Source organism: Brassica napus, chromosome C7 (assembly GCF_020379485.1).
Source record: "Brassica napus cultivar Da-Ae chromosome C7, Da-Ae, whole genome shotgun sequence".
NCBI lineage: Eukaryota > Viridiplantae > Streptophyta > Magnoliopsida > Brassicales > Brassicaceae > Brassica > Brassica napus.
This window is the reverse complement of record NC_063450.1, coordinates 3,460,141-3,484,633: the sequence shown is the minus strand read 5'-3', so window position 1 is coordinate 3,484,633 and position 24,493 is coordinate 3,460,141. Positions and strand designations below refer to the sequence as shown.

At 37.4% G+C, this 24,493-nt stretch overlaps 3 protein-coding genes across 4 annotated transcripts; 2 read left to right on the top strand and 1 right to left on the bottom strand.

Annotated features, from left to right (window-relative positions):
- Window positions 1-10,315: 10,315 nt before the first annotated feature.
- On the top strand, window positions 10,316-13,675 carry LOC106390005 (THO complex subunit 6-like). Of its 2 annotated transcripts, none has more exons than XM_013830373.2 (10): window positions 10,316-10,872; window positions 10,941-11,045; window positions 11,269-11,329; window positions 11,432-11,485; window positions 11,600-11,680; window positions 11,767-11,806; window positions 11,996-12,096; window positions 12,184-12,294; window positions 12,534-12,650; window positions 13,286-13,675. In XM_013830373.2, exons 1-10 carry the CDS (start codon window positions 10,331-10,333, stop codon window positions 13,373-13,375), a joined length of 1,302 nt encoding a protein of 433 aa, XP_013685827.1. In that variant the 5' UTR covers window positions 10,316-10,330; the 3' UTR covers window positions 13,376-13,675. The 2 variants fall into 2 exon arrangements, with proteins under 2 accessions (XP_013685827.1, XP_013685826.1); XM_013830372.3 differs by lacking the exon at window positions 13,286-13,675 and adding an exon at window positions 12,803-13,264.
- A 1,067-nt stretch (window positions 13,676-14,742) lies between these two features.
- Window positions 14,743-19,126, bottom strand: LOC106398918. Its single transcript, XM_048762294.1, has one exon. The coding sequence runs from the start codon at window positions 17,914-17,916 to the stop codon at window positions 17,080-17,082; it is 837 nt and encodes a 278-aa protein (XP_048618251.1). The 5' UTR covers window positions 17,917-19,126; the 3' UTR covers window positions 14,743-17,079.
- A 226-nt stretch (window positions 19,127-19,352) lies between these two features.
- LOC106382435 (diacylglycerol O-acyltransferase 1-like) lies at window positions 19,353-22,734 on the top strand. Its single transcript, XM_013822455.3, has 16 exons — window positions 19,353-19,906; window positions 20,019-20,099; window positions 20,168-20,241; window positions 20,315-20,390; window positions 20,478-20,545; window positions 20,622-20,745; window positions 20,821-20,898; window positions 20,992-21,093; window positions 21,183-21,319; window positions 21,421-21,502; window positions 21,594-21,614; window positions 21,702-21,764; window positions 21,842-21,889; window positions 22,001-22,063; window positions 22,170-22,220; window positions 22,342-22,734. The coding sequence occupies exons 1-16, from the start codon at window positions 19,574-19,576 to the stop codon at window positions 22,444-22,446; spliced, it is 1,506 nt and encodes a 501-aa protein (XP_013677909.1). The 5' UTR covers window positions 19,353-19,573; the 3' UTR covers window positions 22,447-22,734.
- Window positions 22,735-24,493: the final 1,759 nt, after the last annotated feature.

Here is a 24,493-nt window from a genome sequence, read left to right as displayed (position 1 = left end):
GGCAAAAAAAATTGATGTTTTGAAACCCCAAACATTAGTTCCTCGGTATTTCCTCGGAATATTCCGACGGAATTCCGACGGATATTTTACTATCCGTCGGAATTTCTTCGGAATATTTTCATTTAACCGGGCAAATATTTTGCGAAAATTGAAATTAGAATTCGGACGGAATTCCGACGGATAGTATCCGTCGGACCCTAGGTTTTATAACCACGAGCCGCTTCTTCTTCCTCATTTCTCTCTTCTTCCTCTGCGCGACTCTTCCGGCGATTTTCCACTGAAATCCGACGATATCTCCGGCGATCTCCCCTTCTCTTACACAAATCATGTAAGGACTCTATCTCACTCTCTTAGGTTCTATTTGTTAGGTTTTTGTGTAGTTTTGATAGATTTTTGTTAGGGTGATTGGTTAGGATTGTGATTTGGTTGTATAATAGGTTTAGAATTGTGATTTGGTTGAATAATTTGTTTTGTTAAATTGATTTAGAATTTTTTAATATTTTTTTTTATTTTTTTGTATTTATAAAATCGATTTTTGTATATAAAATCGATTTTTGTATTTTACAAAACGATTTTTGTACATAAATTCGATTTTTTGGATTTTACAAAATGTTTTTTGTATATAAATTCGATTTTTTGGATTTTACAAAACATTTTTAATATCTATAAAACTTTATTTGTGATTAAAAACTATTATTTGGGATTTAAAAAAAATATATATATATATATATTATTAAAACTATTTTTTGTAATTATTAAACTATTTTTTATTTATTAAAACTATTTTTTGTTTATTAGAACTATTTTTATATATTTATTAAACATTTTTAATATCTATAAAACTTATTTTGTGATTAAAAACTATTATTTGGGATTTTGGTTTAAAAAAAAAAAAATATATATATATATATATATATATATATATATAAATTTATATATTTATTAAACATTTTTAATATTATTAAAACTATTTTTTGTAATTATTAAACTATTTTTTATTTATTAAAACTATTTTTTGTTTATTAGAACTATTTTTATATATTTATTAAACATTTTTAATATCTATAAAACTTTTTTTGTGATTAAAAACTATTATTTGGGATTTTTTTAAAAAAATATATATATATATATATATATTATATAAATTTCTATATTTATTAAACATTTTTAATATTATTAAAACTATTTTTGTAATTATTAAACTATTTTTTATTTATTAAAACTATTTTTTGTTTATTAGAACTATTTTTATATATTTATTAAACATTTTTCATATCTATAAATCTTTTTTGTGATTAAAAACTATTATTTAGGATTTTTAAAAAAAAAAAAATTAATTTATATATTTCTATATTTATTAAATATATTTTTTTTAATTTATAGGTCTCATGATGATCAGACCCGGCCTCGACAGCGTCGTGGTCGTGGTGGTACGGGGAGCCAGTCTCGGGATTCCAGCCATTTTCAGGATTTTCCTTCGTCCCACAGCTCCTACCATACATCTCCCTCTGCTGCAGCCGCTCCTACTCCTCTCGCTCCCGCTGCTGCATCCGCTCCTGCTCCTCTGGGTCCTCCGGGAGTGATGAGTGTTGCGGAGTTGGTTCAACAGCACGGTCGTGACCATCTTCCCTATCTCACTCCGTATCCACATGGACGGGGTCAAACATAGTAATTAAACATATTTTTTTTTCTTTAAATTTGAATTCATTATTAACCGTTTGTTCTTTTTATTAGGTTCAATCGATCCGGGAATGAGATCAGCGCATGGATCAACCGTATGATGTACTCGGCCCTCGACAGGGGACATCCGACTTTCACTCACTTCCCTACCGACAAGCAGCATCTGTGGTTTCGTCAGTTTGCGGTAAGTATTCTAATTTTTTACTTATATTTTTAATCTTTAATATAAATTTTCTACTAATTGTGTTTTTTTTCCAGCAAGAGTTCAACTGGAATTCCGATGAGACGCTCTTTATCTATCACCACTTCATCCATAAAGTTATGGACAACTATGAGAAGCAGATCCACGAGTGGAAGAAGAAGTGGGAAATCAATAAGGTTCGATTTAATTTATTAAACAATTTTTTAATTTATTAAACTATTTTCTCTTTTTTTTATTAAAAGGTCTCAAAGTCGATGAACGACACGGTCTGGAAGGAGTTGTGTGCGCATTGGGATAAGGAAGAGACGAAAGAAACTTCTTCCACCAACTCCACCAACCGCACGAGCGACCGTAAAGGGAAGGGCATCTACAAGCATAACTTGAGTGCTCAATCTATTGCCACTCTGGAAGATCGCATGGTAAGTTCAACCGCTTTTTCTTCAATTATTTGAGTTTCAGAATTTTAATTTATTGTGCATTTCTTCTAATTTTTAATGTTTCTTTAATTTATGTTTTTTTCAAGGCGGAAGAAAATGATGGCGAGCCGGTTGATGATCTCGCCCTAATGAAGAGGGCGTATACCAACAAGAAGACCGGCCAGATTGATGACGGTCTTGTGAGGGACGTGGTCGACCTGGTCTTGTGAGGGACGTGGTCGACCTGGTCCAAACTCAGGTGGTAGACGAAGTGTCTCAGCTTCAAACCGAGGATGACGCTTCGACGGTTTCGACCAACTTGTCCCGGTTTCGAATCAACGAAATCGTTGAATCGGTAAGTTCTTTTTTTTTAAGTTCAATTTACTTATTTCTTGATTTTTATTTTATCATCAATTTATATTATTTAAATTTGGCTATTTATATTTCAGTCGGTTCCAAAGAAGAAGGGACGTTTGGTCGGTTTGGGTCGTCGCTCCCGGTCGGCTGCTCCTTCTTCTGCACCACCGCCATATGTTGATCCAGAAGTTTTTACGGCTCAGCTGAAGGACAAGGATGATCGGATATCTGCGTTGGAGACCCAGATGGCAGCTCAACAGGCGGGCTATGAGACACAGAAGAGGATGAACGAGCAGATGATGGAGATGATGAAGAGGATGTACCCGAACGAGGTGTTCCCGAACATTCAAAACCCGTAGTTTTTTTTTTTTAACCAAAAACTCGGAATGTTTTATTTTTATTTGTAGAACTTTGAATTATCTAATATGTTTTCAGTTTTAATTTTAATTTTATATTTTCGAATTTAAATTTCACAAATTTTAATTTTAAAAAAAAAATTAATTTTTTTTTAAAAAATTAATTTTTTCGAAATTTCGAGGAAAAGCACCCTCGGAAATTTCCGACGACCTTTTCCTCGGAATAAGTCGTCGGAATTTTAAAAAAAAATCCGAGGGAATGTTCCTCGGAATTTTCCGAGGGGCTACGTTCCTCGGAAATTTCTGAGGGCCACGTTCCTCGGAAATTCCCGATGCAAATTCCGAGGAATATTTCGTCGGAACTTCCGAGGATTGGACCATCGGAAATTTCCTCGGAATATACCGAGGAAGTCCTCCCTCGGTATATTCCGAGGAACTTTCCGACGATCTAGTGGTCCTCGAAGTTTGCTCGGAAATTCAGTTCCTCGGAATTCCGTCGGAAATTTCCGAGGGATTTCCGAGGAAAAATGAATTTCCGAGGAGTTATTTCCGAGGACTTTTGTCGTCGGTATGTCGTCGGAATAGCGTTATTCCGACGACATACCGACGATTTTTTCCCTCAGTATGCCGCTGTTTTCTTGTAGTGCAAACGAGTTTAGGCCCAAAAAACCCAAAGCCCAAAAGATCCAATTTTTTGGGCTTATAAAACTAAGCTCAAACCCGGTAATTTTTAGGGTTGGGTGGGTTCGGGCTGCGGGCTTCGGCCCTAATTGACATGTCTACCTACAGAGTGCAGATGATGTTTTAAAATATATATATATATATATATATATATATATATATATATATTTATATATATTGGGACATGAAACTGTGAATTTGTCTGAATATAATTCTACAACAGCTAACCTCCTACAAACTTGGGGTTGATGTTGGTTGCTACCATAATTTTAGAGTGGACAACACCAGCTTCCGGTCTCTTGTGGAGGAGTTCAGCAAGACTGTCGAAAATGCTAACGCACACAGTTCATATCAATTAAGGTCATAAAAATAGATATTAATGTGAGTTTTTCAGAGTACAAGTGCTTGAGTGATGTAAGAACAGATGAGAGATTTGTGTATGATGAAGTATGAAGAATAGAAATGAGTTTAAGAGAATCAGAGAGAGTATGGGAGAGACTAAGAGATTAGGAACGTGTATGGGAGATTAGAGAGACTTAGTAACCAGAGAATAAGATCCAAGAACAAGTTTATGAAGAAGAGAGACTCTCTCAGCTTAAAAATTACAAAATGATCCTAAGAGGCTTATTTATGTCTTTACACAACTCAGATCATAAACCTAGATCCTAAGGCTGTAAATTAAAGATAAATGGATGGTTAGGATGAGAGGAAGCTGGTCTTTGATGTGGCTGGAGCTAGCTGGCGACTTGACTCAAGGTAAAGGGCTTAGATTGCTTCATTTGAATTGGATGGATAAGATGAGTCAAGGCTGTAAAGGTAAAGCACCTTTCCCTTTCCAGCTCATACCAACAGCTCACCTTATCCATTTGAATCTTCCCTTCCCTCCAAGTATCCCAAACGGTCACATAAGATCAGATTGAACCGCCCACACATTGCACATCTTGATTTGGGCTGAACCGGATGACTTGGGCATGTGGAGTGGCCGTACGGTTGATGGTACGGACCTCCTGTCCGTACCACTATCCCTAACTATGCACAATGCCTTATCTCCTTCTTGACTGACCCCAAACACCTTCATGATTCACCCTAGACCGTACAAGGCCGTACCATGGCCGTACCACTCGCCCTAGCTTTGCACCTATGGCCATCTTCTCTCTAACTCCTCCAAACCCTTAACATGATCAGTCTAAGTCTTTCCTAGACTTAACTTCACAAGATAACTACTTCAGAACACTTCTGAAGCTTGATTGAACTCTTCTGGACATCTTCTAGAGCTTGCCCTATTATTGTACAAGCTCTATCTTCTCTTCAGTTCAACACTCCCCCTCAAGCTTGACTTTAGGAGATCCTAAGCCAAACTTGGAACTCTGAAGAGTCTCCCTCATTAAAAACCTTACAAGGAAAACCCATTGGGACAAAACCTTGCAAGGGAAAAAGAGTAGAGCTCTCCAAAGCCTAGGGATTGGCCAGTGAGCTCTTGTGCCTTAGAACAAGTGTGGTTGGACACAAGAAGCTCTGGATCACGGCCTAATAGGTGCAGCAACACTTCACAGCTTTGCGCACACTTCACACTTCAGCTTCACCTCTTCATGGAACCGGTTTGAAGTCTCCCCCTCTCAACTGACTTCACAGCCATCGTAGAGAAGCTAGGACACGACCAGATCATCTTCAAAACACCAGTAAGGCTGATCAACACTTCAAACTATGCTTGCCCTCTTCATAAAACTGGTTTGGATCTCCCCCTCTCAACAGACTTCACAGCCACCTTAGAGAAGCTAGGAAATGACCAGGAACATCTTTAGTGAGGCTCAAGCAATGGTACCTGATACATTATCCCAAAGGTGCATCAGTACTTATCAAGAAACATCACACAATCCATTCAAACATTTTAAGTATCATTTCTAGACTTTGATTTGAAATGATGAATGTATTGAATTGAATTGAGTTTAGGGAAACTTCCCTTTTTGTTTTGGTGAGGAGTGACTGGATTATAGTCACTTGAATCCCTCATACTAGGCTGTTGCACCCTCTTCATGGCAACACCAACTTAATGGAAGACTGTGTGGATTCTTCAGCTTCATGAACCTTCATACACACACAGCCTAGAATAACTCCGGTTGATGATCCTTTGTTGAAGCCTTTGCACTGCCTTCATACTGGACCATGGATTACACTCATTAAGACTCCCCCTCAAGCTTAACTCCGAGTATAGGAGGAGCTGAGCTTGTGAGAAGCGTGAGCTATCCATGGCCTTAGGACCACCGGTCTTCCAAGACTTTGGTGATGGTCTTGGCCTTGTGAGCTGCTCTCTTCCTTAAACCAGGAACTAGGGTGTTTGAATCACCATAGAGAGTCCTCACAAGACAAGTTCTCACTGTATAATAACCCATGCTACACTTCCTGTAGACTATGGATTGAACATGTCCTATGGTATTATACAATGGCATCCTCTCATTGCATAATCAATCACACTACACTTCCTGTAGATTATGGATTAACACATCCAGTGATGATTTGCAATGGAACTAGACCTTTTGTCTTCACACTTTGGTTTGGCTTGTCACTGTATCACTTCTTTGTGTACCTAACATCACCACAACTCAATGCAAGATCAGATCATCCCATTGGGATCAAACTAAGATCATCCATCCTGTTTGATCACCAATGCCACAGCAATTTATAAACCTTGAAACAAGCCAATCAATCAAGGCAAGAACAAGCAGATTTCAATCTCTAAAAATGACAATGCAAGCTTTACCAATAAATTGACAATTTAGGCTCATTTTTAAATGCATCAATACATGAATGCACAATCCTAAAGCATTAACTATATGAATGCAACAGGTTCAATCCATGAGACATATTAAAGCTATGCTCAACAGTTTCAATCAAAACCAATGATGCAAGCAACTTAGACAATTTCTAATTGATGCTAGACTTTCATTGATGGATTAAACAAAGGCATTAGCATCAGTATACACTCGGATTGAACTTAGACAATATGAGACATGCTTATGTATGCAAAACAGCTTTTCAAACATGATGCAAGCAGTAGAGACATTCTACTCAATTCTACAACCCATTCATGATGATTCAAGCTATGGCAACACACAAGACAATGCAATAACCCAAAACATGAGATTCTGGGACTCTAGACACCACTCACAGCACAATAAATAAAGACACAAGCTCTTATTAAGGGTTAGGAGGTTTGCTTACAAACAAGAGATCCGAGCTGATCTCTTGAACCTCCATGGGCACGGTTCACTTGAACTTGGCAGGTTTGAGGCTTGGATTCAGTATCCAACACCTCTCCTTGGTGTGCCCATCCCTCTTGCAATGCTCACACTTCAGGCCTCTCCTATCCCCCTTCTTGTAAGGCGCCTTGTTGGGCTGAGAGCTTCTTTCAGCTTGAGAAGCAAAGGAGAGTGTTTCCTTTGTTCCAAACAACCCGATTGATCCCTCCTCCTTTTGGACTTGGGAACACACTTCTTCAAGTGTTGGGAGCTTCTCAGACCTCAAGATATGTTGAATCAAGGCGCTGTAGGCAGGGCTGAGGGTTAGTAGTAGGCCAAACACCTTGTCTTGCTCCCTTCTTTCAATCAACACCTCCGGATCAACAGATTGGGGTCTAAGCATCTCTAGCTCAGACCAAAGGGCTCTGAACTTGCCTAGATGCGCAGTGAACTCCTCATCTTCTTGGGATAGGATGTTGATGGACTTCTTGATCTCAAATACTCGGCTGATGTTGGAGATGTTTCCATATATCTTGTTAAGTGTACTCCAAAGGTCTTTAGCACTCTCACAGTATGAGTATGCTTCAAGGATGGATGGAGACAATGAGCTATGGAGAATGGATAAGACCTTGAGGTGTTCTTGTTCCCACTTCTCCTCAGATACAGATTTGGAACCGGATTCACCATCTGCTGAGCTTTCATTTGAACCGGCAGTCTTGGAGAGCTTTGGAGCATCCGTGAGGCAATGGCTCAATAAGCCTCTCCCTCCTAGAGCTGTCTTCACCATGCGTGACCAGAGAAGGTAGTTGGGACCATTGAGAGTAACAGCAATGACAATGGTTCTTTTGGACTCCATGTTGAAGCCGGAAGAACAAGACTGTCAAAGAACTCTTCAAGGTAGTATCTTGGGACAAGGTGAGCTGAATCTTCAAGGGCGTGAGCTTGGGAGCTTGTGGATGTTGCGGAAGCTTCTACCAGGAGTCTGAGCAACCTGGCTCTGATACCATGTGAGTTTTTCAGAGTACAAGTGCTTGAGTGATGTAAGAACAGATGAGAGATTTGTGTATGATGAAGTATGAAGAATAGAAATGAGTTTAAGAGAATCAGAGAGAGTATGGGAGAGACTAAGAGATTAGGAACGTGTATGGGAGATTAGAGAGACTTAGTAACCAGAGAATAAGATCCAAGAACAAGTTTATGAAGAAGAGAGACTCTCTCAGCTTAAAAATTACAAAATGATCCTAAGAGGCTTATTTATGCCTTTACACAACTCAGATCATAAACCTAGATCCTAAGGCTGTAAATTAAAGATAAATGGATGGTTAGGATGAGAGGAAGCTGGTCTTTGATGTGGCTGGAGCTAGCTGGCGACTTGACTCAAGGTAAAGGGCTTAGATTGCTTCATTTGAATTGGATGGATAAGATGAGTCAAGGCTGTAAAGGTAAAGCACCTTTCCCTTTCCAGCTCATACCAACAGCTCACCTTATCCATTTGAATCTTCCCTTCCCTCCAAGTATCCCAAACGGTCACATAAGATCAGATTGAACCGCCCACACATTGCACATCTTGATTTGGGCTGAACCGGATGACTTGGGCGTGTGGAGTGGCCGTACGGTTGATGGTACGGACCTCCTGTCCGTACCACTATCCCTAACTATGCACAATGCCTTATCTCCTGACCCCAAACACCTTCATGATTCACCCTAGACCGTACAAGGCCGTACCATGGCCGTACCACTCGCCCTAGCTTTGCACCTATGGCCATCTTCTCTCTAACTCCTCCAAACCCTTAACATGATCAGTCTAAGTCTTTCCTAGACTTAACTTCACAAGATAACTACTTCAGAACACTTCTGAAGCTTGATTGAACTCTTCTGGACATCTTCTAGAGCTTGCCCTAATATTGTACAAGCTCTATCTTCTCTTCAGTTCAACAATTAATAAATCATTGGAAATAAGTGAGGATAAAAATTACGTGTCTACATAGATGTTAACCACAACTCGTTGAGTAGCCTGAGTGTTGTCATTGTATGTTGTCTTGATGGCACAAACCTCACCAATGATTTCTGAAAGATAAGGGTTATATGGTATGAGATGTCTGAATATTAACGCTATCCCCACGGACCCATTACAGATGAAAACATACCTGGCAGCACGACGTTAGTATTAATTAAGGACATGAGTTGCTCAACATTTCGGAACCTAAACATCTCAGTGAGGATTGGATTGGTAACATCAGGCACTTCAACTATCTTTGTCGACTCGTTAAGGCGGATGGCAACAACGGAATTACAAATCTTGAAATGATTGTTGCTTCTCGTCACATCGAAGCCACTAAGCTCGTACATAGCTCCCTCCCTAAGAACGTCTCTGAACGTGTTCAAACGATGGACAAATACAGAGGCTTGGATGAGAGATGACTGAAAGAAGAGAAGATCCGTAAATCATAAATAAGAGACGGTGACCTAAGATGGCAGAACAACTAATACAAAAACATTATATGACACAGATACCTGATCATCTAAGAACAACATGTCGATGCCCACAAGTTCACCAGCCTTCTTCACATTTTTAGCTTCCCAAAATCGGAGTAGGCGTGTGACAACGGTTTGAGTGCCACGTCCTGGCTTCAACTCAGAAAGAGATATTCAGGAAGCAGCCATCTTTCTTGGACGATTATTTTTGTAAATCGAGTGGAAAGGAGGGATGAATCTGCGGACACCATGAACCCGAAAATGCCTATTTATAGGTTCGAAATCGTAAAGAAGCTGAAGAAGATGGAGGTTTTGAAGTAATGAGACGTAGTGGAGTCGAGTTAACCGATATTGAATGCAAGGTTTAATGGCTTCTTCTTTAAGTACGGTGAATCCGTTTCTCAATCAACAGTTCGTCGAAGAGAAAGCGATTAGGGTTTTTTTCAGTGGTGACAGTGAAGACTCTGAATGAATTTCCATTGGGCTGATATTAAGTATAAGTCTAGGCCACATATATTAAAAGCCCTAAGTTGTAAATCTTTCTCCCGTTTCGACTAAGCCTAACAAAAACGTTTTCTAAATAACGAAAGTGATGGTTTCAGCTTAGGGGATGACGCTGACGTGGCGTGCTCGGAATCACTGGTGGCTGAGGTGTCAGCATGAGAAGAGAGTGTGTTCTACTTTATATATATATATATATATATATATATATATATATATATAATTTCCATGTGTTCTTGACATTATATTCTCTTAACCACATTTTCCTAGTACTTGTAAAGAGAAAGAATAAAATCGGATATTTTATGATACAAATGTTAGAAACTACATTATATCAAAATCAATGACATTTACCTAATTTGTTGCTGAAATATGATTCGCAAATAACTCCATCTTTTATTTTTTTGATTCCTCTACTTTGCGCCAATGCTCCTGACTCGTTCACAAGGTTTTGCCGTCCAAAGGCATTGGGGGATTAAGATACACACCAAGCAATCTAAAGGAAAAATCTCCAAATATTACTACTTTAAAGGACTAAAACGTAATTTAGCAGAATCACGACTCTTCCGGTTTAGTGAGTTCTTCTTCTCCCACCACTGCTTGCTGTTATCGCCGGCGTTCAGCAATCCCCGAAAGAAGCATCAGAAGAAAATGTACGGAGACGCTACGAATTGGAACGAGGATGAGTATAGAGAATCAATCCTGAAGGAACGAGAGATTCAGACTCGTACCGTCTTTCGAACCGCCTGGGCTCCAAATCCTAATCCGGACGCCTTTGTTGTCGCTTCCAGCGACGGAACCCTAGCTTTCCACTCGATGAGCTCTCTCGTTTCCCAATCGGCGGCGTTTGGGTACTCGAAAGGTGAGGACTTTATGGTGGCTGTACCTGAGGGAATGGTTAGGGCACACGAAGGGCCCGCGTATGATGTCAAGTTCTATGGCGAAGACGAGGATGCTTTGCTCCTCAGGTAGATCTAAATCACTGTTCGTTAATTCATAGCTCTGGGATTGATGTGGAATCTGGAATATGCTGTAGTTGTGGGGATGATGGTAGAGTTCGAGGATGGAAATGGAGAGACTTTGCTGATTCTACAGAGAACCATGTCAAGCCATTGCTTGAATTGACTAATCCACAGCACAAGTGAGTCCTCTTCACTTGATTCTTAGTGCAAATGCCATAGCTACAAGGAGTGTAATAGGGTGTGAAGTGTCAGTCTCCATAGTAGTTCTGTGTCCCTAGTGAGTCTTGTTTATTACCTGATCTCTGTCTATTAATGCTATAGTTAAGAGAGTGTAATAGTTCTGTGTATTAGTTTGGTATGAATCTATGGAACTGATGCTCCATTGTTTTTATTTTCTCATAGAGGTCCTTGGGGTGCTCTTTCACCAATGCCCGAGATCAATGCCATTTCTGTTGATCCCCAGGTTTGAACTGTATTTCTGTTTTGTAGTTTCACCTTGATGATGTAGTGTTGTGCTTCCCATTGCTTGCTTACGTTTCTCCATTTTTTTTCGTTTATGATATAGTCAGGAAGTGTTTATACAGCTGCTGGTGATTCTTGCGCATATTGTTGGGACATGGTATGTATTTTATCGTGGTGAATGTCTACTGCTGTATTCCAACAATGGATTTGATGACAATACATCTTAACTTCCCAAAATTTTATTTTGGTGTGTAACCATGATTTTTTTTAGGAAAGTGGTAAAATAAAAATGATCTTCAAGGGCCATTCAGACTATTTGCATTCTCTAGTTTCGCGTAGTTCTGCAAGCCAGGTAATGATGTTTCGATAAATATTACAAGTGCAGCTTCATATCACGTTTGGGGTTTTTGTCTGATCCTAGTAAGTCTTTTGCACCAGATATTGACGGGTTCGGAGGATGGGACGGCAAGAATCTGGGGTATCTTTCTCGTGCCTATTTCTATTTTCTCCTGTAATCTCTAGTACTATAGTTTAATTCATCTGTGATTAAAAAAAAATTTGAAATCATTTAAGTCTTCATGTTGGTGCTTGGGGATTTAATGCTCCTCAATTTTGTTGAATGCTTTCTCAAAACTCAGTTCATAAGCCTTGTGTGTTTGTCAACCAGATTGCAAAACAGGGAAATGCATTAAAGTGATTGGCTGCCAGGAAAAGAAGTCCCGGTTTCGCATTAGTTCTATGGCTCTCGATGAAAGTGAAAGTTGGTTGGTAAGATTTAAGCAAATGGAAAACTCATTGTATGTTCCTTACCTGATCATGAAGAAGTTTAAAGACCTGATTGTCTCCTATTTTCAGGCATGTGGACAGGGTAAAAATATAGCTGTATGGAATCTTCCTGCCTCAGAATGCGTATCAACAATATCCTCCCCTGCTCATGTACAAGATGTGATGTTTGATGAAAAGCAAGTAAGCAGAACTAGATTAAAATCTAAGCAGTGTAATCTAAGGTGTTATTTGTATACCAAGGCTTAATAGTTTTTTTAGTATCAGCTCAGCTGAAATTGATAAAAATAACAAAAAATATACTGATTTTTAAAAATTGGAAACACTGATGAACCCATTGTCTTAATTCCTTTGAAAAGGGTGAACATTTTGTTTGCTACTGTTGTTTCAACACATAAACTAACGAGTATCAACACAAACAGATTTTGAGTGTAGGAGCAGAACCACTTCTAAGGCGTTTCGACTTAAATGGAGCTTTGCTTTCTCAAATTCAGTGTGCTCCTAGTTCAGCATTTTCAGTTTCCTTGCATCCAACAGGAGTAAGTTTCTTATCCCTTTCTCAACACGTCTTTTTTTTCAACCCTTGTTCTATACTCAGTTTCTTTTCATCCAAGCCTCAACAATCGAAATATCCAGAGATAAAGCTATGTTATTGTCGTATATGCTATTGTGAAGTTGTTTCCTCTTTTAGGAGTATCACGGGGACGTCAGATTGATTGACGTATCCGTACTGGAGACGTTTCCGGGACGGGGACACATTGGGGACGGCACGGGGACACTTAGGAGAGGGAAACATTAATTATGGAATTTTGCAGACCAGATTTGCTTTTTTATTATCCTTTCTTAAGCTTATCACTTTACTTTTCTTCCAAATTAAAGATAAAAATATAAGTTTATACTAGATTTTGAATTTATAGCCTTTTTTCTAATCTTTTTAATTTATAAATTTTTATTTGATAAGATTTACAGTGATATTTTTAGTATATAAATATACATATATAATATATTTATTGATATATATATTTACTGTACCCGTACCCCTAATTTTTTAGTTTTGCCGTTTTCCGTCCCCGCTTCCGTAACCGTATCTGTCTCCGTATCCGTCTGGGTGCAACATAGAGTATAAGCTCTTGATGTTTTAACCGCTTGATCCAATGCTTGGTGCATATTACAGGTAGTTGCTGTGGGAGGCTATGGAGGTCTTGTTGATGTCATCTCTCAATTCGGAAGCCATCTCTGCACGTTTCGTAGCAGCTCATTGTGAATCTCTTTAAAATAAGCTTTTTATTAGCCAGGTGATTGGCCGTTCTTAAGTTGTTTCCCCTGGAAAAGAGTTCAAGATTTCATCCGTTTCACAAATGTTCCGTTGTGGTTAGTGGAAACTGTAGTGTTTTTGGTCTGGTTCGGCTTGATTTGACTATAGACCAAATTATTGGAACCGGTTCTTGGTTCAGTAGTTGGTATCGAATGTGCGAACTCTTTCGAACGCAAGGCTATTGAGTCGGTTTAGTCTGAATCTCGTATGAATGGGAGAAGCGTAATGCACTTTCCTTTTGACCTTTAATTATTGAGTTATTCTTGGGTTCACCCCAACCAATAGAAAATTATCATTTTAAATCTAGTATCTTTTAATTAAGGAAACCAAATAATTGGCAAATTATATTATTTTTTCAAAATAAAATTTAAAAATAAATAAAAATAATATATAAAAAACGAATTCAAAAAAAAAAATAATGTTGTCAACAAAACACTAAACCCTAAACTCTAATACTAAACCCTAAACTCAAATCCTAAACCCTAAATCCTTGGGTAAACCCTAAATCCTTGGATAAACCCCTAAACCCTTGGAAAAACACTAAACATGTTGTCAACAAAACACTAAACCCTAAACTCTAATCCTAAACCCTAAACCCTTGGGAAAATCTTAAACCCTTGGGTAAACCCTAAACCCTTGGGTAAACCCTAAACATTTGGATAAATTCTAAATTATAAATCTTAAATACTAAACTCTAAATCTTAAAAATAAATATTTTTTTTAAATAATCTTTTCTTAGAACTATTGTTATTTTTATTTATTTAATTTTTTATTTTTTATTTTAAAAGCATAATATAATTTGACAAGTTATTTTGTTTCCTTAATTAAAAGATACTAGATCTAAAATGACAACTTTCTATTGGTTGGTGAACCTAAAGGTTCACCCTAGGGGGTGAACCCAAGAAAAAGTCTTAATTATTGCGGAGTCCTATCCTCTTAGACAAGTGTGACGAAAACACATTTTAACCATTTTATAAGAAGACAAAGTTGACAATCAGTTAAGGGCAAATGTCCAAAATAGCACCTTTCTAAGTTTATATCACAAAAATAGCACTCAAAAACTAAAATGACCAAAATAGCACATTTCTAAATTTATATCTTATCCCCAAAACTTCATTTCTCAATTCTAAACCCTAAACCCTAAACTCTAAACTCTAAATCCTAAACTCTAAACCCTAAACCATCAACTCTAAACCCTAAACCCTAAACTCTAAACCCTAAATCCTAAATTCTAAACCCTAAACCCTAAACCCTAAACCTAAACCCTAAACTCTAAATCCTAAACCCTAAACCCTAAATCCTAAACCCCACCCTTTAACTCTAAACCCTAAGTTTGTGACTTTTGATAAAACATTAAGTGCTATTTTTGTGACTTTTGACTTTGAGTGCTAGTTTGAAAACAAAAACTTGATTTAGTGCTATTTTTGTCTTTTTCTCATCACTTAATGCTAAACATCTTAAACAACAAATAATCGTGTACATGACTTTTTCTTTTAATAAAATGCTTTGAAAATAGAACACATAAGCATTTAAGTGAATCAACAAATTATCCTATCTTCTTTTGAAAAATAATAATAAAAATGGTGAAGAGGGTAGTCTGGTGATACTGGCTAAATAATTTTGTAAAGAAGATATAGTTATTGTTGGTGGAAAATACGATATCTTGATATTATATATATATATCATCATTAGTAAAACAAAGTAAAAACCTGCAAGTTTATAAGATCATTAGCATTGGAGGTGCTTGAAATTCTTCTAATTAAGAAATTAAAAACATGAAAAACATAAGAAGAGAGATAACAAGATGAGTTTATTGTTTGAAAGATTCTCAAACAATTATAAAAGAAATCTTAAACTATGTGTCAAGTTATAAATGATTAATTTTTTTTTTTTAAATTTAATTTTATCAGTATTTTATAGTTAAGAAAGTCATATAAGATACCCACCAAACCAATGATGCTATGTAAAAAGGCTAAGGTGGTCAAAGGTAGGGATTTAAGATATGAAAACACCCATGCATGTCATTGTTTTCAGTGACAGTAACAGTCTCTCAACCCATTATTCCTTGTTCCATTGGTATTTATTGTAAATATTATTGTTCCTTAGCAGTAAAATCTCTGTTCGGAATTACGCCAGGTGCTAGTCGGACGGCAGTTTCGGGCCTAGCGAGTTACCAAAAAATCGGGAATTAAGCGGAATATACGCGGGGCCTAGTTTTAAATACAATTTAATATATTTATAATATATTTAGCTAATTTTAAATATGATAATACAAAATTTTAGACATAATTATATAACTTGTTATAGATAAACATTGTTTTCTCCTTTACACATCAAATTCAAAAAGTACAAAAACTTCCAATTCATGAGATACACAAAATAGATTGTCTTGATCTTGAGAACATACAAAATACAAAAAAGGATCGAAGTCTTCATCCTTTTGTCTTCAGATCAAATAATCACCATGAATTGGGTAGATGTGTTAGGAGTTAGACTACTTAGCATACACCTGGAACAAAAGACATACACCTACAAATAAAAAGATATAAAACAACGAAGATCTATAAGATCTATAAGACCTGTAACTTAACATACTAACCTTACTAAGTAAGATAAAATTACTAACCTTACTTAGCAGATTATGAATCATGAGAGAGAGGAACATCTTGCTATACATCTGGTTCAAAATCCATGTCCACAGCATATTCCTCATCTTCTTCAGACTCAAAGTCATCATCATATAAATCTCTTACCCTTGGAGCTTGGGTTACAAGTAGCAAATTAAGATCATTGTCTATGTCTGGTACACGACCCACAAGCCATTCTTCCACTGTATCTTCATTACCATCATCGAATATCACATCAGCATTTTGCTCTCTGATTTTTTTCTGCTTCTTAAACAGCTTTGCATTGAATTGCACATAGACTAGGCTATTTAAGCGATTGGCATCTAGCCTATTTCTCTTTTTTTGTGTGAATCTGCAATTAAAAAAAGTTGTGAATTTCAGAAATAGTCAGATTCCTAGAGAAAGAGAACTAATAAACTAACCCCTTCAAAGCAACTCCAATTTCTTTCACATCCTGAAGAGCTTGACGTCAAAGCAAGGATCCTTGTAGCCATTTTTTGAAGAGTTGGTGTACCACATCCATATGTTGACCACCAGTTCCCTAAAATCATATCACTCGTATTGATGAATAAAGATCAAAAGTTAATGAAAGACAAGCAATCTGAACATACAAACCTGGATCAAACTTGTCATCTTTAATCTCGCATCCTCTGAGTGCTAAAGTTCTACCAAATGAGCCACTTTTGCTCTTGTAAAGACTAAGCTCCTGATTGACAACCCTATTTTGCTTCTCAAAGTCGCCATGATAATAAGTCTCTACACAAGCTATGAATCCTTCCATGACTTCATAGTCTTTTTGAATTTCTGGATCTTTGTAGCAATAATATGGATTGAGAAAGTAGGCAGCCACATGCAAAGGAGTATCTAACCTATCTTTCATTTTCTCATCAATGATTCGAAAGATAGGTTGGTAGTTCTTCTCCAAATGATTTGAAGCTTCTTTGATAGAATTCTTAGCTTCGATAATCTCACCATAAATGAATCCAAGAGAAGGTACTTTCTCCCCATCAGCCAGCCTTAGAACCTTCACCAGAGGGCTGAAGATCTCAAGACAACATTCACACTACTCCAAAACCCATGACTCATAATCGTGTCAAATGTATTCTTACCCTTCAGACACTTAGAATGCTTACAACTATGCCACTCATCACTGCCAAACATGCTCATCAGTTGTGCCTTCTTGTCGTATAGGCTCTGCATAGTCAAAAAACAAGTTGCAAACCTTGTTGCTCCGGGTCTTACGATATCTCTGTTATTTGTACATGTTCTCATCATGGACAGTGTTGTATGATGAGCATATATAAAGATCGTAACAGCCTTTGCTTGGTCAATTATCTTTGCAATTCCCGGAAGCTTAGAAATTCCCTCGAGCATCAGATCTATAGTGTGTGCAGCACAACCTGTCCAAAATATATTTGGTCTCTTTTGTTTCAGCATCTTTGCAGCTGCCACGTTGTTTGTAGCATTATCAGTGACCACTTGCACTACCTTTGCAGCTCCTATATCTTCAATCCACTGGTCAATGTAATTGAAGATGTACTCCCCCGTGTGAGAATCTTTAGAGGTGTCTTTTGATGAAAGAAAACATGTACCTCCCCTTGAGTTGACACACAAATTCATTATGCTTCTTCTTTTCATATCACTCCATGCATCGGTCATCACTGAGCAGCCTTCTGTTTCCCATTCTTCTTCTAGACTCTTCAACTTTTCCTTGGTCCTTTTTTGTTCCTCAATTAACAATGGTCCTCTGAGCTGATACTGACTTGGAGGCACCCAACCAGGTCCAAACTGTCCCAAAGCTTCACAAAACAACCTGAAACTTTCATTGTCAATGGCGTTGAAAGCAACATTTGCCTCATACATCCATCTAGCACAGTATTGACGGACAGCATGTGTCTTCTCCTTAGATATGGCGTCATGTATATTTTGTTGTCATGCTTGTGCAGCCAAAGAAGCTTCAGGGTTTATGGAGGTTGCATACTGATCGATGGGACCTTGGAAGTGAGGACTTTTAAGAGTTCCCAACTCTCTTTCCAATTCTTCAACATTGCTGCCTTTGTTTATGTTCACTTCTGCCCTCAGTTCTTGTTCATGTTTCCTCTTCAAACCATTTTTCTCTTTTGCATCAAGAATTGTCTGCTTACACTTCTCTTGATCCGCTTTAGATGATACAGGACAGGCTGAGACATTCCCTTTCACATGAGCAATGTGTTCTTTCATTCTATAAATACCACCAGAGAATTCTTTTCCACACAACTTGCATTTGACCTTGTCTACATTTTTTGGATTACATAAGACTCCAAATTCCCATCCCACATCATTTGAATTTCGCTTCAGAGGACGAGGTGCATCTGTTGGTGGATTGTCCATCTTTTTAACCTTAAAAAAAATTATGTATGAAGTATAAACACGTATGTGACGAAGTATAAAACGTAAGCATCTTCTTTGTTTCTCACGACAACAAACACAAAAGAACAAAAGAAGAAGCAAAACAGACAAGTACAATTAATCAAAAGTCAAAATAGAGAACTAGTTGTCAAACAAACACCAGTGAACCAAAAAAGAATTCATAGCTTCGTAACTTAATTTGCTAACACTCGAACAAGGATATTACCTTAATTTATTTGGTAACTCGATTCAGTTTCAGTTTGTCTCGTACTCTCAATCTAAGCTTGACATCTCCACTCTCAATCTCCTTTGCTTTCTCAATAATTTAGAATTTTAGATTAGGGATTGCTAGATAAAAAATCCCCAAATGTAGTTTTTATTTGTTTGTTTTGGGCTTTAACTATTTTTTGGGTTTTAATATAATGGACATTACACAAAATCTTTTAGTAACAAGCCATAATAAAATGTCTGTGTTTTGATATTACGCGGTAAACGCGGCTATTACGCGGTCAACGCGGATTTACGCGGTTCAGCGTCTAGATTGCCCGATTTGACCATACTCGGTGCGGTAGAGCTCCGAACAACGCCTAGGCGGCTAGGCGGCCGCGTTTTCGAACAGGGAGTAAAATGGGAGTAAAATTAAGTTCATTCACATAATTGTGAAAGCTAGCCGTTTCTATTCAGATATTTTAAAACAGAAAATAATCTTTCCAAATAGCTGATAAAAATATATATTTTAAAACCTGATAAGAAGTAATTTTATCAAGTTCATTTAGTACAAATCACTGAATAACCCTCCAAATTTCCAAAGTGTGAAAATATTGAAAAAAAACTAGAAGGAAAATAAATCAATGAATATGTTGTTGGTATTTAAAGGAAATAAAAATAAAATAAAATATCTCCACCGCTATTCAATAAAGTCTTCCGTCACCATTGTTGTCATCTTCCTCTCTTTGTCTCTCGTGATTCTCTTTCGAGGAAGGAGACACGATACACCGATTCATCAGCTTCCCCGTGCCATTTCCGCTTTTCAACAATCTTCCTAGAATCCACTTTAAGATTCCTTAGATTCACTAACAACAATCCCTCTGCATGCGTTTCGTTTCGTTTCTTAAAACCTAACTCTTTGCAAATGGAGATTTTGGATTCTGGAGGCGTCACTATGCCGACGGAGAACGGTGGTGCCGATCTCGATACGCTTCGTCACCGGAAACCGAGATCGGATTCTTCCAATGGACTTCTTCCTGATTCCGTAACTGTTTCCGATGCTGACGTGAGGGATCGGGTTGATTCAGCTGTTGAGGATACTCAAGGAAAAGCCAATTTGGCCGGAGAAAACGAAATTAGGGAATCCGGTGGAGAAGCGGGGGGAAACGTGGATGTAAGGTACACGTATCGGCCGTCGGTTCCAGCTCATCGGAGGGTGAGGGAGAGTCCACTCAGCTCTGACGCCATCTTCAAACAGGTAATCAATCTTAGAGGAGAATTTCAAATTGACTTCTTATCTTCTTGACTTGCATATTTAAAGATTATATTTTTTTTTTATTTGAGTAATGTGATTGTTTTCATCATGGCAGAGCCATGCTGGACTATTCAACCTGTGTGTAGTAGTTCTTGTTGCTGTAAACAGTAGACTCATCATCGAAAATCTCATGAAGGTTTGTTACTTACTTCTTTCTCCTCTTCCTTCAAACTTATGAGACCTTACATTTGTTCATTCATGTAGTACGGTTGGTTGATCAGAACTGATTTCTGGTTTAGTTCAACGTCTCTGCGAGATTGGCCCCTTTTCATGTGTTGGTACAAATGCTTCTTCTTTCTTTGTACATATGGTGATTCAGATTTTTTCAAGTTTTTGAACTTTATGTGGCAGTCTCTCCCTTTCAATCTTTCCTTTGGCTGCCTTTACCGTCGAGAAATTAGTACTTCAGAAATGCATATCTGAACCTGTGAGTAAACTGCTGTCTATCCTTTACAGGGTTGTTCGTTGAACGACAAATTTTTATCCTGAACAACTTATAAGTTTCTTTCTGTAGGTTGTCATCATTCTTCATATTATTATCACCATGACCGAGGTCTTGTATCCAGTCTATGTCACTCTAAGGTGAGATTTAAGCTTGTGATACTCTTTTTTTTGTTAAAGTTTTGTTTGCTGACTAGATGATCTTGAAAACGGACAGGTGTGATTCCGCCTTCTTATCAGGTGTCACGTTGATGCTCCTCACTTGCATTGTGTGGCTGAAGTTGGTTTCTTACGCTCATACTAACTATGACATAAGAACCCTAGCTAATTCATCTGATAAGGTAAAAGAAGTGATATAATATTGGTCACTTGCATTGTGTTTTACTATTTTGACCAGACACTGTTGAAAACTGTAGGCCAATCCTGAAGTCTCCTACTATGTTAGCTTGAAGAGCTTGGCGTATTTCATGCTTGCTCCCACATTGTGTTATCAGGTAATCTGATGCGTCTTCTGCTAATTGTATCATACATTATCTTTCACTTGCAAAAGTTTCTTGTCTAAAACCTTGCGTCTTCGCTTTACCCAGCCGAGCTATCCACGTTCTCCATGTATCCGGAAGGGTTGGGTGGCTCGTCAATTTGCAAAGCTGATCATATTCACTGGATTCATGGGATTTATAATAGAGCAAGTGCGTTTTTAACCTTTCCTTGTGAAAATCATCATTTCTGCATTGTTACCCGCTTAACTTCATGTTCTTTTGGTACTTCTTTGTTGCAGTATATAAATCCTATTGTTAGGAACTCAAAACATCCTTTGAAAGGGGATCTCTTATACGGTGTTGAAAGAGTGTTGAAGCTTTCAGTTCCAAATTTATACGTGTGGCTCTGCATGTTCTACTGCTTCTTCCACCTTTGGTATGCCGCCATCCCATCACATGATTAATTTAGTTTCTCAGAGACTGAGATGTAATGTCAGTTTCTGATCATAAACCACGTTGCACTGTTCTTGTCCACAGGTTAAACATATTGGCAGAGCTCCTCTGCTTCGGGGATCGTGAATTCTACAAAGATTGGTGGAATGCAAAAAGCGTGGGAGATGTGAGTTTTCATCAATCTTGTCTTACTCAAAAATCATATTATGTTTACGTTACTAACCAAAATTCATGTACGCACTGTCTACCTTTGTCAGTATTGGAGAATGTGGAATATGGTATGGTTCTCTTCTTGAAACATCCCCTTCTTTTTTTATACAAAGCAGATTAAGAAAAGCTTATTGAGATCTTGTTTTTTCTAATAGCCTGTTCATAAATGGATGGTTCGACATGTATACTTTCCGTGCCTTCGCAGAAATATACCGAAAGTGAGTGTAGTTAATTGCGATGATCGATATTTTTTTCTGTGCTTCATAAATTTAACCCTCCACTCATTTTTTTCCAGGTACCCGCTATTATCCTTGCTTTCTTAGTCTCTGCAGTCTTTCATGAGGTATAATACATACCTTCCACATTAACCCTGGCTCTAGCTATTGAAATAAAGGCTAACACTCAAAAGTATTGTTCTTACTTATATTCTCGTGTGTTACAAATTTCCTTGCAGTTATGCATCGCAGTTCCTTGTCGTCTCTTCAAACTATGGGCTTTCTTGGGGATTATGTTTCAGGTATAAAAGAATTAACAAAGTTTCCGCAGTCAGTTCTCACAAACAATCTTCAAGCTTCTGTCACCTTTAGTTACATTTTCTGATCATGCAATGTGTGTTTGAGTAGGTGCCTTTGGTATTTATCACAAACTACCTACAAGAAAGGTTTGGCTCCATGGTATGCTCTCTAAACTGGAAAAGTAACTCTTTTGTTTTCTGATGGATAGTCACTTACACATCTTTAACTTATCATGTTGAAACTTAAAACAAAAACTCTGTTTTTGGAATGTGATGATTAGGTGGGAAACATGATATTCTGGTTTACCTTCTGCATTTTCGGACAACCGATGTGTGTGCTTCTTTATTATCACGACTTGATGAACCGCAAAGGAAAGATGTCATAGATGTGTATGTTCTGATACTAAAACAGGGGAAAATGGTGTGTTTTAATCTTCTTACAAATTGTCAATTGAAGAAGTAAAGAAAAATAAAGTGTGTATCAGCAAAAGTTTTGGTAGTGTTACACAGACTTAGAAGAGAAAGAATCATGTTGAGTTATGTTTCTCTTTATCCTCCTTGTCTGTTCACTTGATCTGCTGCTTCTTATCTTTAACAAGAAGCCCATAAAGGAAAGTGGGTTTAGATGTTGGATTTTGTTTTTCTGTTTTTGGAAATTTAGGTTTTTATTGTTATATCAAATCTAGTAAAAAACTTTGCTGCCTAGATTTCTGAACAAGAAAAACACGTAATGTGGTAAATGCATGGGGATTGTATGAAAACAAATCTAGTTGAATGGTGGTCCCATTTGTTAAAATCTAGTTGAACGATGGAGTATATGTATTTAAGGTAAAAAGATCTTAAATTAGAATATATGTTTAACTGTTTAGGACCTGAGGGCCTTGGACTATAGCTACCGACCTTCTTCTACATTTAAATATATTTCTTTATTTTCTTTTGTCAGCATATTTTAAAAATATCGGCTTATTTTCTACTGTTAAATCAATTTCACAGTAGAAAGTTATATTTAAAATATCGGATTACTATCCCAAAATTCGAACTTTCAGTTTTCCAAAATATCTGAAACAAAAATTATTCAAAAAATGTCTTCTCTCTTACCCATACAACAAAGAATAAACAGTAGACAGAACCGTGCGAAGGATTTTTCATGCTATAGGCCAAACTAAAAAAATATTCTACAGTAAAATATTAAAATATAATTATTTTTGTAACATGTGTTATTAGAAAATTAAAAAAAAAGATTTTTATTTTTATGTTTCATTTATAAAATAAAAATGTTAAGATAAAATTTTTATTTTAGCCTAAATAATATTTATTCAAAACTTATATCATGAGGTTTACTTTGCAAGATTTAGAATAAATAATAATAGACAAAAAAGTAATCACAATGATATCAATATTTATTTAGGCTTAGAAATAGTTAATATATTTTTATTACAGTTATATTTTATAAAAAATAAAAAAATAAGTGTCATATATTAAATAAAAAGAATAAAATATTCAAAGATAATATAGATATAACAGCCGTTAATTGATTTTAATACTTGGGCTTTGACTATAGCAAAAAAATTTTAAGAACGTAAATTGTTTTTTTTTTCTAAGATTGTAAATATCATTAATGAAAATGAAGTTTGGTTACAAAATTCATTGAAACCCAATCTGCTAAACAGCTATTATGTTCAAAGAGGCTGCAAAAAAAGTAAAAACCCTCCAAGAAACCCATGAATTAGTCCAAGCAAATCATAAGAAGAACTTGAAGCTAATAATGACTAGAACAAGAGACAACAAATTTAGATCTCCCTAGCTTCACGCTTCTTGTTCTACCAGGAATGACCAGAAAACAAACAAGAGAATAGCTATGACAAGTCGATCGGACGAGCACTCATCCGAAGGTGGCTCTAAGCAGCTTCGACGGAGGCGCCTGGATCACGCCCCTGAGCACTGCTGGAGGAGGACCGTCGACCAAAAGACCTGAAGCTAACGCAGTTGGAAAACAAAAGATGTTGACTTGAAGGGCAACCGGTGAAAATGAAGAACGTGAGGAAACTCCGATCAAGCGTGGACGGTAAAAACAGCGGCTCCCCATCCGGCCACCCGAACTGGGGAATGACTCAGAGGGTTCGGCGGAGACGACGAGTGAGCACCAAAGCTTCCACTGGAGCGAAGACTAGAGAAATTAGAACACAGAAGGAGTACGAAGACTCCTCAAGACAGGCTACAACACCGATGAGCGAGATCTCCACTTCAAGCAAGAACGCCACCACAACGGGTCGTCCTCAAAACCCTAGAGTCGATGTCATGAGCGAGAAGAGAGAACCAAGCATACACCATAGCTTCGCCATGGTTTTCGTCTCAAGAACTAAAGGAACAAGAGGTCCTCAGTGGCGACCCTCACCGCCACGTTTCTCTCAGATCTGAGAGGAGAAGCTCTAG

Coding starts and splice junctions, on each gene's coding strand:
- LOC106398918 (XM_048762294.1), bottom strand. CDS start 17,916: ATGTATGAGGCAAATGTTGCTTTCAACGCCATTGACAATGAAAGTTTC.
- LOC106382435 (XM_013822455.3), top strand. CDS start 19,574: ATGGAGATTTTGGATTCTGGAGGCGTCACTATGCCGACGGAGAACGGT. Junction 20,100..20,167: donor TCATCGAAAATCTCATGAAG/GTTTGTTACTTA, acceptor TCATTCATGTAG/TACGGTTGGTTGATCAGAAC. Junction 21,890..22,000: donor TCTCTGCAGTCTTTCATGAG/GTATAATACATA, acceptor ATTTCCTTGCAG/TTATGCATCGCAGTTCCTTG.
- LOC106390005 (XM_013830372.3), top strand. CDS start 10,331: ATGCTCCTGACTCGTTCACAAGGTTTTGCCGTCCAAAGGCATTGGGGG. Junction 10,873..10,940: donor GAGGATGCTTTGCTCCTCAG/GTAGATCTAAAT, acceptor AATATGCTGTAG/TTGTGGGGATGATGGTAGAG. Junction 12,295..12,533: donor TGATGTTTGATGAAAAGCAA/GTAAGCAGAACT, acceptor CAACACAAACAG/ATTTTGAGTGTAGGAGCAGA.